At 51.9% G+C, this 19,733-nt stretch overlaps 2 protein-coding genes across 4 annotated transcripts; one reads left to right on the top strand and one right to left on the bottom strand.

The window, feature by feature from the left end:
• Positions 1-2,191: 2,191 nt before the first annotated feature.
• Positions 2,192-2,640, bottom strand: LOC139356891 (oligosaccharyltransferase complex subunit OSTC). The gene is given in 2 exon segments (XM_071072267.1): positions 2,192-2,250; positions 2,253-2,640. Coding segments are annotated over 2 exon segments (447 nt in total).
• Positions 2,641-11,775: 9,135 nt separating this feature from the next.
• On the top strand, positions 11,776-19,236 carry LOC105494522 (TMF1 regulated nuclear protein 1). Of its 3 annotated transcripts, XR_011624281.1 has the most exons (3): positions 11,776-11,792; positions 12,846-13,021; positions 18,431-19,236. XR_011624281.1 is itself a non-coding variant. In XM_011763024.3 (2 exons), exon 1 carries the CDS (start codon positions 12,079-12,081, stop codon positions 12,877-12,879), a length of 801 nt encoding a protein of 266 aa, XP_011761326.2. In that variant the 5' UTR covers positions 11,934-12,078; the 3' UTR covers positions 12,880-13,039; positions 18,431-19,236. The 3 variants fall into 3 exon arrangements, 2 of the variants coding, with proteins under 2 accessions (XP_011761326.2, XP_011761325.2); XM_011763024.3 differs by lacking the exon at positions 11,776-11,792 and having other exon boundaries at positions 11,934-13,039; XM_011763023.3 differs by lacking the exon at positions 11,776-11,792 and having other exon boundaries at positions 11,936-13,021.
• The last annotated feature ends 497 nt before the right edge of the window (positions 19,237-19,733 follow it).

Genomic DNA, 19,733 nt, shown 5'->3' with positions numbered 1-19,733 from the left:
TGCATGCTTTATTTGTGTTTAAATGAAACCACGAAAACTGCAAAAAAAAAAAAAAAAAAAAAGTAACACCAAAAATGTGATGAAGCATCAAAATCACATGGAACCTGCTACCACCACTGTGAACACAAGTCATAGCCTTTTATTCTAGGAATAATAACTAGGGCGAAGCTTTCTTCACAAGAGAAATCAAACACAGAGAAACCTGGGCTCCCTGTGTAGGGCAGCAGGATGGATGGATTGTAGTGCCATTGACTGAGATGACATTGATACTGTAGTTGTGCCTTCCTGGGGAAGACATCCAGTCCCCTATCCAAGTAATTGGCACCCACACCAACATTTTGTTCATGTCATATTTAGGAATCCAGAGGCCTCATTTCAAAAAAAATTTTTTTGAAACAGGGTGTTGCCCAGGCTGGAGAGCAGTGGCACAATCTTGGCTCACTGCAGCCTTGACCTCCTGGGCTCAAGCGATCCTCCCACCTCAGCCTCCTGAGTAGCTGGGGCTACAGACATGTGCAACCATGTCCAGCTAATTTTTAAATTTTTTTGTAGAAACGGGGTCTCCCTATGTTACCCAGGCTGGCCTCAAATTCCGGGGCTTAAGTGATTTTCCTGCCTCAGCCTCCCAAAGTGCAGAGATTACAAGCATGAGCCACTGTGCCTTGCTTCCAGAGGCCTCATTTTACAAATGCAGGAACAGAGACTCAGAGAGAAGGACTTGCTCAGGTCTACACAGTAAATTAAGCCCAAGTCTTCTGACTTCTAGGAAAGATTTTGTTTCTTTTCTTTTTTTTTTTTTTTTTGTTTTTGTTTTTATTTTTTGAGGTGGAGTCTTGCTCTGTCACCCAGGCTGGAGTGCAGTGGCACAGTCTTGATCTCGGTTCACCACAACCTCTGCCTCCCGGGTTCAAGTGATTCTCCTGCCTCGGCCTCCTGAGTAGCTGGGATTACAGGCATGTGCCACCACGCCCAGCTAATTTTTGTACTTTTAGTAGAGATAGGGTTTCACCATGTTGGTCAGGTTGGTCTCGAACTCCTGACCTCGTGATCTGCCCGCCTCGGCCTCCCAAAGTGCTGGTATTACAGGTGTGAGCCACTGCGCCCGGTGGAAATATTTCTTTAAGCCCTAATTGATATAAAAGCTTTTTGTTTGTTTGTTTGTTTGAGACAGTGTCTCACTCTGTCACCCAGGCTGGAGTGCAGTGGCGCGATCTCAGCTCACTGCAACCTCCACCTCCCGGGTTCAAGTGATTCTCCTGCCTCAGCCTCCCAAGTAGCTGGGATTACAGGTGTGCACCCTTGCACCCAGCTTTTTTTTTTTTCAATTAGAAAAAGTATTTATTTCTGCTCCTTTCATACATTTTATTGTTCAGGAAACAGTCTTACATACATATCTGAAATAATCTACCATCATGCACTCTAGTTAAAGCGAAACACCATACATAAAGCTGATCAGCTGTCCGGAGTTCTCAGCTTATGTAATCATACTTCTTGATTTTATGTTAATTTCTGAAAATCAGAAATGTCATCTCTGAAAAATGTGAAGGGGGTTGTAAAAAATAATCACTTTACTTGATATTATAGTTGAGATATGGAGTATATTTTCTTTAAGAAATGAAAAACTACGGTGGCTCAAGCCTGTAATCCCAGCACTTTGGGAGGCCGAGACGGGCGGATCACAAGGTCAGGAGATCGAGACCATCCTGGCTAACACGGCAAAACCCCGTCTCTACTAAAAACACAAAAAATTAGCCGGGCGAGGTGGCGGCGCCTGTGGTCCCAGCTACTCGGGAGGCTGAGGCAGGAGAATGGCGGGAACCCGGGAGGCGGAGCTTGCAGTGAGCTGAGATCCGGCCACTGCACTCCAGCCTGGGCAACAGAGCGAGACTCTGTCTCAAAAAAAAAAAAAAAAAAAAAAAAAGAAATGAAAAACTAATTAGAAAATGCCACTCACCATCGTTGGTACAGCAGTAGGTCAGCAGGAAAAAAAATACTGTGATAAACTTGTCTCTTCAATACCAAGAAGAAATTCTAGTCCAAGCTTCAATACGCTTCCTGTTTTTTCACTAGATATTTCTTTTACTGCTGCTTTTCATTCTTTTCCACATTTCATATTAGAGGATTGGTACAGCCTTTAAAACTTCGTTGTCAGGAGAAATCCAGTATCCACTGATTTCTTCTCAAAGGCACTCTAACCCATCAGATAGCTTGCAAGTTTCATTCTCATAAATACTCTAGCCATGAAAAACTCAATAGGACACAGATGAAACCAATGAATAGAAGAAGAAATCTATTGAGTTGTAGGATATTTGGGGCTTTCGATTGGTCCAGGATTATGAAACCTAAACCTCCCATTGTAAACAGGAAGCTGGATGCAAGTCCTTCCATAATATATTGTCCATTTACTCTGTAGGCAAAGAAAGCTACTGGCCTCTGATGCCTATGTTCATCAGTCATAGAGCCAACGCTTGGAGGTTCAACAATAACATCATAAATGATTCTTCCGGTGATGAGGAAGTAAGACACCACCACCAGAGCTTACACAGTCATGGCCGACGGCATGTGCAGCCAGGGTGGCTTCTTCAGCTTCGGGTTAGGACATTCGAGCACTAAGAACAGGACATGATACAAAATCTCCATGGCAAAAGCTCTTTATTTTATTTATTTATTAATTTTATTATTATTATTGTTATTGAGACGGAGTTTTGCTTTGTCATCCAGGCTAGAGTGCTGTGGCGCAATCTCAGCTCTCTGCAACCTCCGTCTCCCAGGTTCAAGAGCTTCTTCTGCCTCAGCCCCCCAGGTAGCTGGGACTACAGGCATGCGCCACCATGCCCAGCAAATTTTTTCTATTTTTAATAGAGACAGGGTTTCACCACGTTGACCAGGCTGATCTTTTTTTTTTTTTTTTTTTTTTTTTGAGACGGAGTCTTGCTCTGTCGCTCAGGCTGGAGTGCAGTGGCCGGATCTCAGCTCACAGCAAGCTCCGCCTCCCGGGTTCACACCATTCTCCCGCCTCAGCCTCCCGAGTAACTGGGACTACAGGCGCCCGCCACCTCGCCCGGCTAGTTTTTTGTATTTTTTAGTAGAGACGGGGTTTCACTGTGTTAGCCAGGATGGTCTCGATCTCCTGACCTCGTGATCCACCCGTCTCGGCCTCCCAAAGTGCTGGGATTACAGGCTTGAGCCACTGCGCCCGGCCCGACCAGGCTGATCTTGAACTCCTGATCTCAGGTGATCCACCTGCCTTGGTCTCCCAAAGTGCTGGGATTACAGGCGCGAGCCACCGTGCCCGACCCATATAAAAGCTCTTGATATAACAATGGAGAGAAAGGAGTGAGGAGGAGGAGAAGAATGAGGAAGCATTGAATCAGGTGTTCACTGGCAGGCGGGAACACTGACAGGTGTGTAGGGCAATCAGAGACCTTGCCGGGAGGGCAGGGGAGTCTGTTAAAGAAAGGGGAGGTGGAGGCTGGGGCCTGACTGGGTTATTTTCAGAGCTGCTATTTTTGTCTGCATCTGCTAAATTATTAAACTGAGATCACTTCCTAGAGGGTGCCAGGCCAGGTTGCCAGGGAGAGGCTGAAAGGGAAAGGTTGGATCTCTTAGCAGAGGCCTCAGATATTCTAGGCTGGGATGGAAAAAGGCTCCTCAGGCCTTGACCCCTTCCCCACCCCACTCTCAGCTGATGGAGGGGATTGGGGATCCTGCTTGGGGCCACAGCCATAGTCACTGTCCCCTCCACAAGGCTGTCTCTTCTGGCTGTTGTCCTGGAGGCAATAGATACACACTGAACCAGACTCTAGAACCTGGTCCCATCGCAGCTGCCTCTTCTCTTTCAGGGTCTTGAACTCAAGCCACAGGTTTTGAGTCAGATAGATACAACCAGATATGACCATAGATATGTGAGATCTTGGGCATATCCTTGCATGTATCAATGTCCTTGTCTATGCCATAGATATTAGCCGTTCCACTTCTCAGATGAAAACCCTGAAATTCAGAGAACAAAGGTGCCTTTCTCAGGGTTGCATAGCTAGAAAAGGACTGAACTATGATTCAAACGTAAGTGTTTCTGATTTCAGGCTCTTTTCCTCTATTCTTTTTTTTTTTTTTTAATTTTTTTGAGATGGAGTTTCGCTCTTGCTGCCCAGGCTGGAGTGCAATGATATGATCTTGGCTCACTGCAGCCTCCACCTCCTGGGTTCAAGCAATTCTCCTGTTATGCCCAGACTGTTTGTTCCCCAAAGAAGACCACCAGAGTCCAGAGTCAAAGCCAAGCGGCAAGGATCTTTACTACAAGTTCGAACTTGGTCCCTCCTATACACAGTATACAAGAGGGCCCTGAACAATGCGAGCGTTTGCTTTTTATAGCCCGAAAGTTGTAGGGGAACAAAGAAATTCTTTTGGCTCCTGCGCTTTCAGTAACCTTGAACGGCTGTCCCCTTATCGGAGACTTTCCAGGCGGTGTTTATACTGGGCTCAGGGAGTTTGAGAGATATATGGTGGTGGGATGGGAGGATGGGATGTGTTTGTGCTAGGCTCAGGGAGTTTTGAGCCCGGGGCTGAGGAATGTGCCCAGCTCCTTTCACTCCTGCCTCAGCCTCCCAAGTAGTTGAGATTACAGGCGTGCGCCACCACACCTGGCTAATTTTGTATTTTTAGTAGAGATGGGGTTTCACCATGTTGGTCAGGCTGGTCTTGACTTCCTGACCTGAAGTGATCCTGTAATCCCAGCACTTTGGGAGGTCGAGGCGGGTGGATCACCTGAGGTCAGGAGTTCGAGACCAGCCTGACCAACATGGTGAAACCCCGTCTCTACTAAGAATACAAAAATTAGCCAGGCGTGGTGGCGGGCACCTGTAATCCCAGCTACTTGGGAGGCTGAGGCAGGATAATCGGTTGTGAAGGGGTGGCCTGCCCCTCCACACCTGTGGGCGTTTCTCGTTAGGTGGAACGAGAGACTTGAGAAAAGAAATGAGACACAGAGACAAAGTATAGAGAAAGAAAAAGTGGGCCTGGGGGACCGGCGCTCAGCATACAGAGGACCCATGCCGGCACCGGTCTCTGAGTTCCCTCAGTTTTTATTGATAATTATCTTTACCATCTTAGAAAAAGGGAAGTGACAGGATAATAGGATCATCGTAGGGAGAAGGTCAGCAGTAAGACATATGAATAAAGATCTCTGTGACATGAATAAGTTTAAGGAAAAGTGCTGTGCCTTGATATGCATATGCAAACATCTTCATAAACGTTTTTAGTGCATAAAGAGCAGCATTGCACTAGCAAGTCCCGCCTTTCGCCCTAAGGCGGTTTTCTCCTTTCTCAGTAAACAGAACATACAATCGGGTTTTACACCGAGATGTTCCATTGCCCAGGGACGGCAGGAGACAGATGCTTTTCTCTATCTCAACTGCCAACAACCGCCAAGAGGCCTTCTTTCCTCTTGTACTGGTCCTCCTTAGCACAGACCCTTCACGGGTGTCAGGCTGGGGGACAATCAGGTCTTTCCCATCCCACGAGGCCATATTTCAGACTATCACATGGGGAGAAACCTTGGACGATACCTAGCTTTCTTAGGCAGAGGTCCCTGCGACCTTTGGCAGTGTACGTGTCCCTGGGTACTTGAGATTAAGAGAATGGTGATGACTTTTAACCAGCAAGCTGCCTTCAGGCACTTGTTTAACAAAGCACACCCTGCACAGCCCAAAATCCTTTAAACCTTGAGTCACCACAGCACATGTCTCTTGCAAGGACAAGATTGAGGGTAGGGTCACAGATTAACAGCATCTCAAATACAGAACAAAATGGAGTCTCTTATGTCTACTTCTTTCTATATAGACACAGTAACAGGCTGATCTCTTTCTTTTCCCCTCAGGTTGAACCTGGGAGGCGGAGGTTGCAGTGGGTTGAGATCGTACCATCGCACTCCAGCCTGGGTGACAGAGTGAGACTACCTCTCAAAAAAAAAAAAAAAAAAAAAGAGAGAAATAAAGAGAGAGAGACAGGGTCTTACTCTGTCTCCCAGGCCAGAGTGAGTGCTGTGGTGCAGAGGCTGCTCACTGCAGCCTCAAACTCCTGGGTTCAAGGGGTCCTCCCACCTCAGCTTCCCATGTAGCTACAGGCGTGCACCACCAAATCTGGCTAATTTTTAAAATTTTTCATACAGACAGAGAGTCTTGCTGTGTTGCCCAGGCTGCTCTCAAACTCCTGGCCTGAAGCGATCCTCCCATCTTGGCCTCCCAAAGTACTAGGATTATAGGCATGAGCCACTGTGCTTGGCCTATTCTTTTTTTTTTTTTTTTTTTTTTGAGATCGGGTCTTGCTCTGTTACCCAGGCTGGAGTACAGTAGCAAGAGACAGGTCACTGCAGCCTCGACTTCCTGGACTCAAGCGATCCTCCCACCTCAGCCTCCTGAAGAGCTGGGACTACAGGCATGCACCACCATGCCCAGGTAATTTATTTTTATTTTTCTTAGAGATGAGGTCTCACCATATTGCCCAGGCTGGTCTTGAACTCCCAAGTGCTCAAGTGATCCTCCTGCCTCAGTCTCCCAAAGTGCTGGGATTACAGGCATAAGCCACCTTGCCTGACATCCTATTCTTTTTTAGTATTTTAGAATTTTATTTGTTTTCCAGATTTTCTACAAAAGGAATGTACTTTGTAACTTTTATAAAGATCAGAAAAATACAACAATCATTGTAGTTTAAAGATGGATTTCCTCATGCCAGATGTTGTGTTTGCTGGGCTGGATATGCACTAATAGGTGGTGGACTGTGGCTCCTGTCCACTCTGAGAGTGTGGTGCTCAAGCCAGTTAAGAAAGCTGACAAGAAGGCCGGGCGCGGTGGCTCAAGCCTGTAATCCCAGCACTCTGGGAGGCCGAGGCGGGCGGATCACGAGGTCAGGAGATCGAGACCATCCTGGCTAACACGGTGAAACCCCGTCTCTACTAAAAAAAATACAAAAAAAAACTAGCCGGGCACGGTTGTGGGCGCCTGTAGTCCCAGCTATTCGGGAGGCTGAGGCAGGAGAATGGCGTAAACCCGGGAGGCGGAGCTTGCAGTGAGCTGAGATCCGGCCACTGCACTCCAGCCCGGGCGACAGAGCGAGACTCCGTCTCAAAAAAAAAAAAAAAAGCTGACAAGAAGCTGGGTGCGGTGGCTCATGCCTGTAATCCCAGCACTTTCCGAGGCCAAGGTGTGTGGATTGCTGGAGGCTGGGAGTTCTAGACCAGCCTGACCAACCTGGAGAAACCCCGTCTCTACTAAAAATACAAAATTAGCCAGGCATGGTGGCTTGTGCCTGTAATCCCAGCTACTCAGGAGGCTGAGGCAGGGAATCGTTTCAATCTGGGAGGCGGAGGTTGTAATGAGCCGAGATGGCACCATTACACTCTAGTCTGGGCAACAAGAGCGAGACTCCATCTCAGAAAATAAATAAATAAATAAAATAAAAAAGAATAAATGAATGAATGGAGAAGGGGACTTCTCCATTCTCAGCAAGCTCTACCCTTGTGTGTTATTTCTCTTTCCTTTCTTTCTTTTTTTTGAGACGGAGTCTCACTCTCTTGCCCAGACTGGAGTGCAGTGGTGCAATCTCAGCTCATTGCAACCTCTCCCTCCCGGGCGCAAGCAATTCTCTGTCTCAGCCTCCCAAGTAGCTGGGATTACAGGCACCTACCACCATGCCCAGCTAACTTTTTTGTATTTTTAGTACAGACGGGGTTTCACCATCTTGGCCAGGCCGGTCGTGGACCCTTGACCCCGTGATCCACCCGTCTCTGCCTCCCAAAGTGCTGGAAATACAAAGGTGAGCCACCGCACCCGTCCTACCCTTGCTCTGTGCCCAAACTGGAGTGCAGTGGTGTGATCTCGGCTCACTGCAACCTCCGCCTCCTAGGTTCAAGTGATTCTGCTTCAGCTGCCCGAGTAGCTGGAATCATAGGCATGCACCACCAAGCCTGGTTAATTTTTCTATTTTTAGTGGAAATGGGGTTTTGCCATGTTGTTCAGGCTGGTCTTGAATTCCTGACATCAGGTGATCAGCCTGCCTCGGCCTCCCAAAGAGCTAGGATTAGAGGTGTGAGCCACTGTGCCCGGCTGTGTTATTTTTCTTTTCTTTTCTTTCTTCTTCTTCTTTTTTTTTGAGACGGTGTCTCGCTCCTGTTGCCCAGGCTGGAGTGCAATAGAACAATCTCGGCTCACTGCAACCTCCGCCTCCCGGGTTCAAGCGATTCTCCTGCCTCAGCCTCCTGAGTAGCTGGGATTACAGCTGTGCACTATCAAGCGATTCTCCTGCCTCAGCCTCCTGAGTAGCTGGGATTATAGCTGTGCACTACCCTGCCCAGCTAATTTTTGTATTGGAGTGCAGTGGCATGATCTCAGCTCACTGCAACCTCTGCCTCCCGGGTTCAAGTGATTCTCCTGCCTCAGCCTCCCAAGAAGCTGGGACTACAGGTGCACACCACCATGCCCAGCTAATTTTTTGTATTTTTAGTAGAGATGGGGTTTCACCATGTTGGCCAGGATGGTCTCGATCTCTTGACCTCATGATCCACCCGCCTCAGTCTCTCAAAGTGCTGGTATTACAGGCGTGAGCCACTGTGCCCGGCTAGATTTTTGTATTTTTAGTAGAGACGGGGTTTCACCACATTGGCCAGGCTGGTCTTGAACTCCTGACCTCAGGTGATCCATCTGCCTTGGCCTCCCAAAGTGTTGGGATTACAGGCGTGAGCCACTGTGCACGGCCTACATTTTTATTTTTTTTCTTTTTTTTTGAGACAGAGTCTCGCTCTGTCGCCCAGGCTGGAGTGCAGTGGCCGGATCTCAGCTCACTGCAAGCTCCGCCTCCCGGGTTTACACCATTCTCCTGCCTCAGCCTCCCGAGTAGCTGGGACTACAAGCACCTGCCACCTCGCCCGGCTAGTTTTTTGTATTTTTTTAGTAGAGAATGGGGTTTCACCGTGTTAGCCAGGATGGTCTCGATCTCCTGACCTTGTGATCCACCCGCCTCGGCCTCCCAAAGTGCTGGTATTACAGGCTTGAGCCACCGCTCCTGGCCCAGCCTACATTTTTCAATTCAGACAAATGTTTATTGAGTGCCTTATGGGGCCAGGCACTCTACTTGACTTCAGGGGATTCTAGTGATAAGCAAAACCAGTCAAGGGGAGAGACTATTAATAATTAACAGTAAACAAATACATATATATGACTCATGGGAAATACCCAGAGGATAGCAGCAGGGAGCATTGTCGGAGAACAGGGAGGTAAAGAGTGACCATGGAGTGGGTCATATCTGTGTTTGAATCCTTGCTTGGCCATTTACCTGCTGTGTGACCTTGGACAAGCCTCTTCACTTCTCTGGGCTTTGGTTTCTCATCAGGAAGAGAAGGCTATCAATCTCCCTTTCTTAGGGATGATATCACGAGACAGAGAACATTCATTCCTCCAATAAATATATATTGTGCATCTTCTCCCACTCAGACAAATTACTTGCCCAAGGTCACCCAGATGGGCAGTGTGTGTGGGTTTTGAACCCAGGTCTGACTGGTTCTCTGGATCTGGCCAGTGGTAGGGGGTGGGGATAAGTCCTAGTCTTCTTCCCCTGAATCAGTCCTTCAGGAGTTGGGAGCAGTGATCTGCCTCATGAAGGCAAAACACCTGTCTATTTCCCCACCACCATGGCAATGAGGGGCTTCTGCCCTGAGAAAGACCTATGGTTGCATGACACAAAAGAGACTGTTCAAAGGGACGTCATCATTCAGCAGGGCAAGGCTCCTTGCTGGGGGCAACCTGGTAGCTCCTGAGCCTCCCTCATCTTCACTGAGTCCCTCCAACTCTCTGAGTTCCTATGCCCCTCACTGAACCTCCCTTCCCCCATGGCGATCCTCCGCCAGCACCTTTGCACACACTCAGCCCCTTCCCTGCACTGAGCCCCAGCAGTCACTGAACAGCTCTTCTTCCCCTCTGACTGAGTCATCCTCCCAAACCCTCCCCTTCCCCTCACTGAGTCTCCACCACCCCTGGTCACTGGGCACCCGGCCTCTGACCTCCTACCTCCCCAATCCCTCCACCCTTCCTTTTCACTGAGCCTGGCGCCTCTCACCCACCCGCCTTCCTCTCCCAGCCGCTTCTGAGCTGCCTCTTTGGAGCCCAACTGTCTCGCCCACGAGTCCCCATCACTCAGTCTCACTCAGTCTAAGACACCTGAAAGCACTTAGAGAACATGTGTTTGTGGGGGGAGGATGAGGCTCTGTCATCACCCTGCACATCATGCAAGCATGCCATCTGCCTCCTCTTCAGGCTGCAGCAGTCACACTGGCCACATTTTCCACAGGTCCTCCTGAGCCCAGGGTCTGCTGCAGTCCTACCCAATCGGGTTCAGGGCTGGTTTCTGTACCCCCGGCCCTTGCCCCCACCCACCACGAGACCTCCCATCTCTGATGGCACCTTCAAGTAGATGGAAACTGAGGCAGGCCCATGATGTCTGGGCCAGTGTTTGGTATGACAGCTTTATTTCTGTTGGGGGAAAAGTGAGCAGGGCTCCATTCTATCATTTGTCAGGGCCAGATGAGAAGCGTCAGATAAAGTCCCACATAAGGAACGTCCCTCCACCAAGAGGAGTAGACCCAGGTATCTGAGCCCCCAGAGGGCATGAATGGCTGAGCTGGTGCATTTCTGTCCAGATTCAAGAATCTGGATTCAGCCACAAGTCGGCAATATGACATTGGGCAAAGCACTACTGCCCTTCAGGGTCTCAGTTTACCCTTCTTTATTTTTTGAGATTGAGTCTTACTCTGTCGCTCAGGCTAGAGTGCAGTGGCACAATCTCTGCTCACTGCAACCTCTGCCTCCCGAATTCAAGCGATTCTCCTCCCTCAGCCTGCTGAGTAGCTGGAACTACAGGGGTGCGCCACCACACCTAGCTAATTTTTTTGTATTTTCAGTAGAGACAGGGGTTTCACCGTGTTGGCCAGGCTGATCTAGAACTCCTGACCATAGGTGATCCACCCACCTCGGCCTCCCAAAGTGCTGGGATTACAGGCGTGAGCCACCGCACCTGGCCAGTCAGTTCCCCGTCCCCGGCCTTTTTTTTTTTTTTTTTTTTTTTTTTTTTTTGAGACGGAGTCTTGCTCTCTCGCCCAGGCTGGAGCCCAATGGCACGATCTTGGCTCACTGCAACCTCCGCCTCCCGGGTTCAAGCGATTCTCCTGCCTCAGCCTACCGAGTAGTTAGGATTACAGGCGCCCACCACCACGACCGGCTAATTTTTTCGTATTTTTAGTAGAGATGGTGTTTCGCCACGTTGGTCAGGCTGCTCTTGAACTCCTGACTTCAGGTGATCCGCCCGCCTCGACCTCCCAAAGTGCTGGGATTACAGGAAACTGTAATCTGTTTCTCCCTCTTTAAAAGGTGTACGAACACCCGCTGGGAGGAGTAAACACGAGCCGGGGCAGGGAAGGAACTCTGCACACCGTGGGGTCTGGGACTCCTCTGTGATGCCACCAAGGTTTGCAGGCTCAGCGGCATTTGTTCTGCGAATAAAGGACCCTACCTATCGTGGAATCAGCCCAGCCAGATCTCCGTCCCACCCGGACGGCAGTCGCCCCTCAGCGTTAACCCTTCCGCTGCCCCAGTGAGGTGGGAGAAGGGGGTCCTGGAGAGCCCTGTGGCCCAAGAGAGACCAGGCAGAACTGATTCGGCCAAGGGCAGCATGAGGTGTGGGAGGAGCACTGCACAAGGAGTCAAGCCTCCCGCGTTCTAGCCCAGGGTCTCTTCGCACAGAGGCCTTAGGTAAGACCCTCCCCCGGATGGAGACCGGATTCCATGATTTTCTAAACACCAGCTACCAGAGCTTATGACTCTGAGGGGCCTAACCAGGGAAGATGAGGCTCCCTTTGCACCCAAAATTTGGGGAGAGGCGAAAGAGAACTAGAAGCCCTAGCGGGCAGAGTCCGACGAAAGGCAGGACCTGAACGGTTTCAGCAATGTCCTGAATGCGCAGCGGTGGGGACGGATTCAGGGCGTGCCCGTCTCTGATTGGCTGTGCCGTCCGTCGCTCCGCCTCGTATTCTATAAGATGCGCAGGCGGAGGGCGCGGCGCTGGGGTGAAGGCTGTGGCAGTGTCTCGCTCTGCAGGTTCCCGGTGTTCATCCTCCCTGCGCACCTACAGCCGCAGACCGCCGGGGGGCGGGGGATGCCGGGCTGCCGCATCAGCGCCTGCGGCCCGGGGGCCCAGGAAGGGACGGCAGAGCCGGGGTCGCCGCCGCCGCCCCGGGAGCCCATGCCGTTATCTCAGCCCCCGCCCCCAACTCCGACCTTGACCCCTACCCCGACCCCGGGTCAGTCCCCGCCGCTGCCGGACGCAGCCGGGGCTTCGGCAGGCGCGGCCGAAGGCCAGGAGCTGCAGCGCTGGCGCCAGGGCGCTAGCGGGGTCGCGGGGCTCGCCGGCCCCGGAGGGGGCTCTGGCGCGGCGGCGGGGACAGGGGGCCGCGCGCTGGAGCTGGCCGAAGCACGGCGGCGGCTGCTGGAGGTGGAGGGCCGCCGGCGCCTGGTGTCGGAGCTGGAGAGCCGCGTGCTGCAGCTGCACCGCGTTTTTTTGGCGGCTGAGCTGCGCCTGGCGCACCGCGCGGAGAGCCTGAGCCGCCTGAGCGGCGGCGTGGCGCAGGCCGAGCTCTACCTGGCGGCTCACGGGTCGCGCCTCAAGAAGGGCCAGCGCCGGGGCCGTCGCGGCCGCCCCCCAGCGCTGCTGGCCTCGGCGCTGGGCCTGGGCGGCTGCGTGCCCTGGGGCGCCGGGCGACTGCGGCGCGGCCACGGCCCCGAGCCCGACTCGCCCTTCCGCCGCAGCCCGCCCCGCGGCCCCGCCTCCCCCCAGCGCTGACCTCCACGCCTGGACCCCTGGCCGCCCCGACAAGCTTCGCCGAGGTGCCGACCGACCGACTGATCGCGGACGCCGGCTGCATGGACTACGGATCCGCAGGAAGAGACAGTGGGGGGCCAGGGGCCCAGTAGAGGAGGCTGAGGTGCGCTCTTAGCGGCTGGTGCGTTCGAGGGTCAGGGCGTGTGGGGGGCTGGTCCAGGGCCGCGGAACTCCCTTCCCTGGAGCTTCTGGCGTCTGCTGGGTCCTTAGTAAAGCTGCCACGTTCTGTTCCCGCCTCTCCCCGACCATCTGGGGAGTGAGAGGTGGTAGCACCAAGTCTCCATTGTAAGAGTTGGACTCTTGACGGGGCTCGATCCCAGGAACGGGTTGGCGGCAAACTTTTACCATTTGGAACCTGGGGCACGGATGCAGCATCCCCAATCCTCACCCCCACTTGCGTGGCCTTTCCCGGGCCCCTCGGAGCTGTGAGCAGTCTTGCCCTTGAGGATGCTGCTTACTGGCCGCCCAGCTCCATGCCTTCGGGAGGACAGAATAATGAGTCCCCAGGATGGGGTGGGGGCTGGCACAGGGCTGTACCGCTGAATTCCCCTCTAGGCCTGTTTCACCTGTGGGAAGGCGGAATCCCAGAGAGGTTTAGGATTTGTTCTCTTCATACTTAGGCCCTTCTTCTAGGATACAGCTTTTCTTACGCCGTCATGCAGATTCGCTAAAATTATGGCCTGACTCAGATAACCAGGACGGGATGTCTAGCACCTCCTCACCCAGGGACCCGTACATAGCAGAACCTAGAGGCTTAACTCCCAAACTGTCTCTAAGATGACTTGGCCCGGGTGGAACCAGGTGATACCCTTTAACAGGCCCCAAGGGGGCAGGTATGGCATCATCTTCCAGAAAGGGGGGCCTTAAAGAGCCAGATCTGAGGTGAGATCTGTTTCTCTTCCTGTCCAAATGCCCTTCGGCCTCCCATTCCTCTGTCCCCACTGTGAATGACCTGGCTACTGTATTGCTGCTCACTAGCTGAGTTAATTTCATTCTCACTTGTCAGTCTGCGAAGTGGATCTCTTCGCCTTCCCAGAGGGGCTATGGTGATGTCAATACAGGGCAGAGGTCCTTCTTCTTCCCCCCTAAATCATGGAGAGATCATTTATTTTTTGTTGTTTGTTTGTTTTGAGACAGAGTTTCACCCTTGTTGCCCAGGCTGGAGTGCAACGGTGCGATCTTGGCTCACCGTAACCTCTGCCTCCCGGATTCAAGCGATTCTCTTGCCTCAGCCTCCTGAGTAGCTGGGATTACAGGCATGCATCACCACGCCCAGCTCGTTTTGTATTTTTAGTAGAGACCAGGTTTCTCCATGTTGGTCAGGCTGGTCTCACACTCCCGACCTCCGGTGATCTGCCCGCCTCGTCCTCCCAAAGTGTTGGGATTATAGGCGTGAGCCACCGCACCTGGCCGATAATGTATTATTTTAACTCCCAGCTGGAAACAGGCACTGCTTTTGCTGATAGAGCCATGAACTAATTTAAAGTCCTACTTTTGCAGAGTGAAGAGGGGATTTCTCAAGGTCACATGCCAGTGAGGGAAGAACCAAGGTCCCTGGCCTGTGTGTGCACCTCCCACAGTACCCTGGACAGGAGCTAGGGAGAGTTGTCGTCTGGATCCTGTCTGCTCTGTGGCTTAGAACAACTCTGCCCCCTCTCTGGGCCTCTTTCCTCAGTCCCTCGTTGAGTCAGGGCTTGGGAATGAGGTGAAGTGGGGAGGATGCTTCCTCCCACAGGAATCTGGGAGGGTCAGGTGCACTGCTCTGACAGCTGAGGCTTGGGGCCCTTACCGGCTCCTCCCTCATCAGCCCTTCTCCCTGGATACCAAACTTTTTGGCTAGTTTCTCAGCTAACAGCCAGACTTTCCTGAATGCTTTCTTAGCTGGGGAAAGGGGGTTCAGGAGGCGGTCTCAGAGCCTCTGACAAAGCTAGGGAACCCCAGGAAGTAGTGAAGGGGGCAGTGCCATCCTCTGGTCTTTCCAGACAGGGACACCTTCCAAAACCACTTGGGTCATTTGGGGTCTAGAGGCTTAGAGAGGACAGGACTTCTTGGAAGGAGCTCAGCTCAGGTGCTGGGCTGCAGCCAGGACCATTCGTTTTCTGGGTTGCATGGGAGGGGGCACTTGGTCCAGAGGAGCTTTTAGCTAATGGTGTAAAGTGCTGGGTGCCATCACAGTTTTGACTTTCTCCAGGATTTATTTGTAATCAGCTTGTCCCGATTTGGGGGTGGGGTGGGTGAGTAGAGAATTAGAGATGACACTGGCTAGCGTGTGTGTGTGAGGTGGGGGGTAGTAAATGGAGATTGGTCCTGCTGTCACAGGCAGCTCTGCCCCCTCCCTCCACTTCCAGATGTCCCACTGCTCCTCATCAAGCTTCCTGGCCGGGGCACACACATGCAGACTTGAACCCCAGCTCCTAGTTAGTGCTATGTCCATTACCCCATAGCCAACTAACAAAAGGCACCTTCCCACACCTGCCTGACCCTCCAGGGGCCCCTCTAGAAGCTTACCCGTCTGGCTTTATTGAGGCCAGGTGCAGTGGCTCATGCCTGTAAGCCCAGCACTTTGGGAGGCCAAGGAGGGCCAATCACTTGAGGTCAGGAGTTCAAGACCAGGCTGGCCAACATAATGAAACCCCATCTCTACTAAAAATAACACAAATTAGCCAGGCGTGGTGGCGGGCACCTGTAATCCCAGCTACTCGGGAGGCTGAGACAGGAGAATTGCTTGAAACCAGGAGGTGGAGGTTGCAGTGAGCCGAGATCGCACCACCACACTCCAGCCTGGGCAACAGAGCAAGACTCTCAAAAAAAAAAAGCTCACCCATCTGCCTCCATTTTCTTCTTAATCAGCAAATATTGATAGGGGCTCAGAAAGCAGAGCCAAATCACAGGGTCTCTACTTTTAAGGGCTTATGTCTCCTAGCCTTTTTCCAGGCAGGCTTTCCTGGCTGTCACTATCCCAGGGGACCCCTTAGGGGCTGAGCAGTTTGTTGGAGGCCAGCTCTATCCCTGGACAGAAGGCTGACTTTCAGAACACTTTCTTGGTGGCCCTCAGCTCTGGGGACAGGACTGAGTACAGGGATCTTGGGGGACCTGTGCATGGAGGACACTGACGGCCACCAGTGAATGTATATCTCAGCAAAGGGAAATGAGGGGAACAGGAGCCTTTCTTCAGGCTGGTGCTTGGGGCTGGGAGACCAGCTCAAGGTTCTAATCTAGGTACCTGCTCCTCAACTGGATAACCATGTGGGTGGTGCCACCAGAGGGCAGTGTGGGGCTGCTTTCTCGAGAGGAAGGAGGTGTGGCCTGGAGCAAGTTCAGTCCTTTATTGTTCCCGCCCCCAGTCATCCCCTTCCCCGGTGGTCCCGGGGCTTCCTAGACATTGGGCTGTAGGGGTCTGGGAGAACGAGCAGGGTAGTCGCGGTCGGCGCAGCCCTAGAGCGGGAGTGTAGTTCTGGGGATAGCCTACTGGATGGAGTGGGACTGGAGGCCAGAGCTGTGCCTGGGGGCAGGAACCCTCTTTGAAAGGGGAGCAGAGGAAGTTCCTTTGGCTGGGCTGAACCTGGAACCCCAGGGAGAAGACCCATTAAGAAAGACTTCCAGGAAAGACAGGTAGCCCTTGTTGGGGGTCACTATCAGGATAAAAGACCAGAGTCATTTTGTATTCACAGATTTGTTACACTAATTGATCAGAACCCAGGGTCCCGCTGCCAGTGGCGGCCAGGGTTGCCTCTCAGAGATTAGACTGGAGCCACAGAACATGGCCGAGGTGCTCCAAGCCTGTAGCCGCTCCCCTTCCCTAAGCCTGTCAGCGGGTTCTTTGAGAACAACTCGGGTGCTCAGGTTTCTCAGAGCTGAAGGAGAGGCCTGCTGTGCAGGAGGAGGTATTTGGGAAAGCTTGGAGATGCCCAACCTACTTCTTTCCCCATTGGTCCTTGACTGCACCCTGGCCAGGGGCGATGGGGGAAGGGAACCCTTGGTTCTGGAATAATAACCACCTCCTCTATGCCAGGCCCCTGAGCACTTTACACCCATTAATCTGTTCCGGTCTTCCCAACCACTCTGCAAAGTAAGGGTTATTATTCCCATTTCCACAGGTGAAGAAAGAGGGGGGGTGGGTGACTTGCCCAAAGACATAGGAGCTGTAAGTGGGGGATCCCTTAAACATTAGGCTATATGGTGATTTATCAGGCTAAAGAGGGGTCCATTTAGGGGGATATCTGGGCTCCCACATTCAAGGCATTGTATAGTGACCCCTGGTTCTTGGGTCTTGGAAGGGACATGAGATGCTGGAGGGGTGGCAGAAGGTGCCCCTCCCAGAGTCTAGGCACACCCCAACCTGGTTGGGACTTCGGGGGTGAGTCAGGCTGAGTCAACACACCTGGCTTCTGACGGTGGGCCAAGGATGCTCAGGGCCCAAGCCTCCCAAGGGCTTGCTTTGGAGGGCTGCCTCCTCTCGCTGCAGATCTGGGCTGGAATATTTGGTGTCAAGGCAAGCAAAGAGCCTGGGATGGCAGAGGAGGAGGATGACAAGCTTCGTGGTGGGGGCAAAAAGGGCTGCCGGTGGAACAAGACAGACCTGAGATTTAGTCCTGGCCTGTAACTCCTCAGCTGAGGGACCCTGAGCAATGCCTTCCCTTTTCTGAGCCAGTTTCTTCTGATTTTTTGTTTTTGTATTTTTTCTTTTTTTTTTTTTTTTCAGATCCAGACCTACAAATGTTTTTGTATTTTTGAGGGGACCTAGGGAGTAGAAAACTTGAGTATTACGTGGGTGCGGTGGCTCATGCCTGTAATCCCAGCACTTTGGGAGGCCAAGGCGGGCAGATCACCTGAGGTCAGGAGATCGAGACCAGCCTGACCAATATGATGAAACCACATCTCTACTAAAAATACAAAAATTAGCCGGGAGTGATGGCATGCACCTATAATCCCAGCTACTCGGGAGGCTGAGACAGGAGAATCACTTGAACCTGTGAGGCGGAGGTGGGCAACAGGAGCAAAACTTGGTCTCAAAAAAAAAAAAAAAAGAAAACTTGAGTATTAAATGAGAAGTCATACTAAGTACCTGGCACATAGTAGAGATCCATAAATGATGGAACCAATTTGCCCAGCCCTGGAGAGGCTGCCAGGACAGATCCCCAGGCAGCGTGGGCCTCTGCTTCTCTAGAGCATCACCATATCAGGAATCCCTGGAATGGGCCCTGGGGAACTCCATAAGGGGAGAAGTGGAGGAGGGGCAGGCTTTTCATCCCAGGAACATTCCATTCTAACTGCTCAGGCTAGGGGATCCCAGCCAAGGACAAAGGCCCAAGGGAGCCTCTGCTTCCCCAGGAGCCCCATTCCATACTATTGCCTCCTGCATCTTCTCTCCACAGTGCCTGCCGCCGCCCCCCCCCCCCCCCCCCCCCCCCCCGCCCCACAACTTCAGGCAGATTTCAAGTTGAAGGGTTTGGGTGGGGCTGGGTGGCTGTGGGAAAGAGGCCATTAAAGCTCTTGGAATTATTCTTTCCAGCTCCTTCCAACTCCTCAGAGCCTCCACTCTATGGATCTGGACTCCTGGATTCGGCTTTCTCCCCGGGCACTTTCAGGAAGACGTTGAGAATTGACCTTACACAATCCCAGCGCCCTCCTCACAGGAGCCTTTCACTTCACAGTGGCAAGGGGCTGGTTCTGGGGAACTGGCCAAGGCTCTGAATTTCTTCATATACCCCACGTTTGACTTTGGCTTACACGGTACAACTGGAGATGTTGCTACCGGTCCCTGAGATGCAATCAGATCAAGCGTAGCAAGCATTGCCAATGGGAAACTCAAAAGAATTTACTTATTTTTCCCTTTCCCCCTACCCCATCCCCGGCCAAGAATTTCTTTTAAAGATACCGTCATCATTCTTAAACAACACTCTTAACCCCCAGCCGGGGTCCTCATTTTAGTAGATGTCATTGCTTCAAGTCTAATGGCACCGGGAGGCCTGTTTGAGGGAAAACATTAGTTTGAAAAATCCCTGTTTCCTTCATCCACTGCCCTTGTTCTCTCCACATGGGAGTATGCCTGTGGCCCCTCAGAAAGTCTGCTAGCTTCTAGGGGTTGGGATGGGGGACACACCTTTTTCTCAGGAAGAGGTGGTGGCAATGTAAAACATCTAAGCAAAGTTTTAAATGGAAAAAAAGGAAGCACATTTAAACATCCTGATAATGGAGGGAAGGGGGCACATTTATACACAGCCCAGAACTTGTAGAATTCTGCGAAGTGAATGTATATTGAATTAGTCTCCTGCCTTATACATTCAGGAAGAATAAATTTCCATAATGTAAGGCAAATGCATGGGGTTCTGAGGTTTACTTTGTAAGTGTCCTTGCTGCCTTTCCTCTGTGTCTGTTATGGCTCTTTAAGTTGACAGTTCCTGGAGCAGCTTCTATTTAATTTTGTTTGGCAGTCTGGCCCTGTTGACTGACTTTGATTTGCAGACCAATTCTCCCTTGACCTGACTCACAGCCACCTGCTCTTACCCCCTCCTCAGGAAGTCTTCCTCATTAAAGGAGGTGATGAGGGAGCTCAGGGATGAGAATGCACATGTGAGACTGTGTGACACCGACGGGGGTTGTGCGAATTGGTGACAACATGGCAGCACGATGGCCTGTGGGGGTTGTGTGACTGTGCTGGCGACCATATGGACCTGTTTGTCAGTCAATGGGTAAGCAGGAGATAGCACATTCAAACTGGGAAGCGTTTTAAAAATAGGCTATTCTGGCCTGGCATGGTGGCTCACACCTGTAATCCCAGCACTTTGGGAGGCTGAGGCAGGAGGGTTGTTTGA

The sequence above is a fragment of the Macaca nemestrina genome, chromosome 1 (genome assembly GCF_043159975.1).
Source record: "Macaca nemestrina isolate mMacNem1 chromosome 1, mMacNem.hap1, whole genome shotgun sequence".
Lineage (NCBI taxonomy): Eukaryota > Metazoa > Chordata > Mammalia > Primates > Cercopithecidae > Macaca > Macaca nemestrina.
Note: the sequence above shows the minus strand (reverse complement) of the source record. Positions and strands in the feature narration are given on the sequence as shown.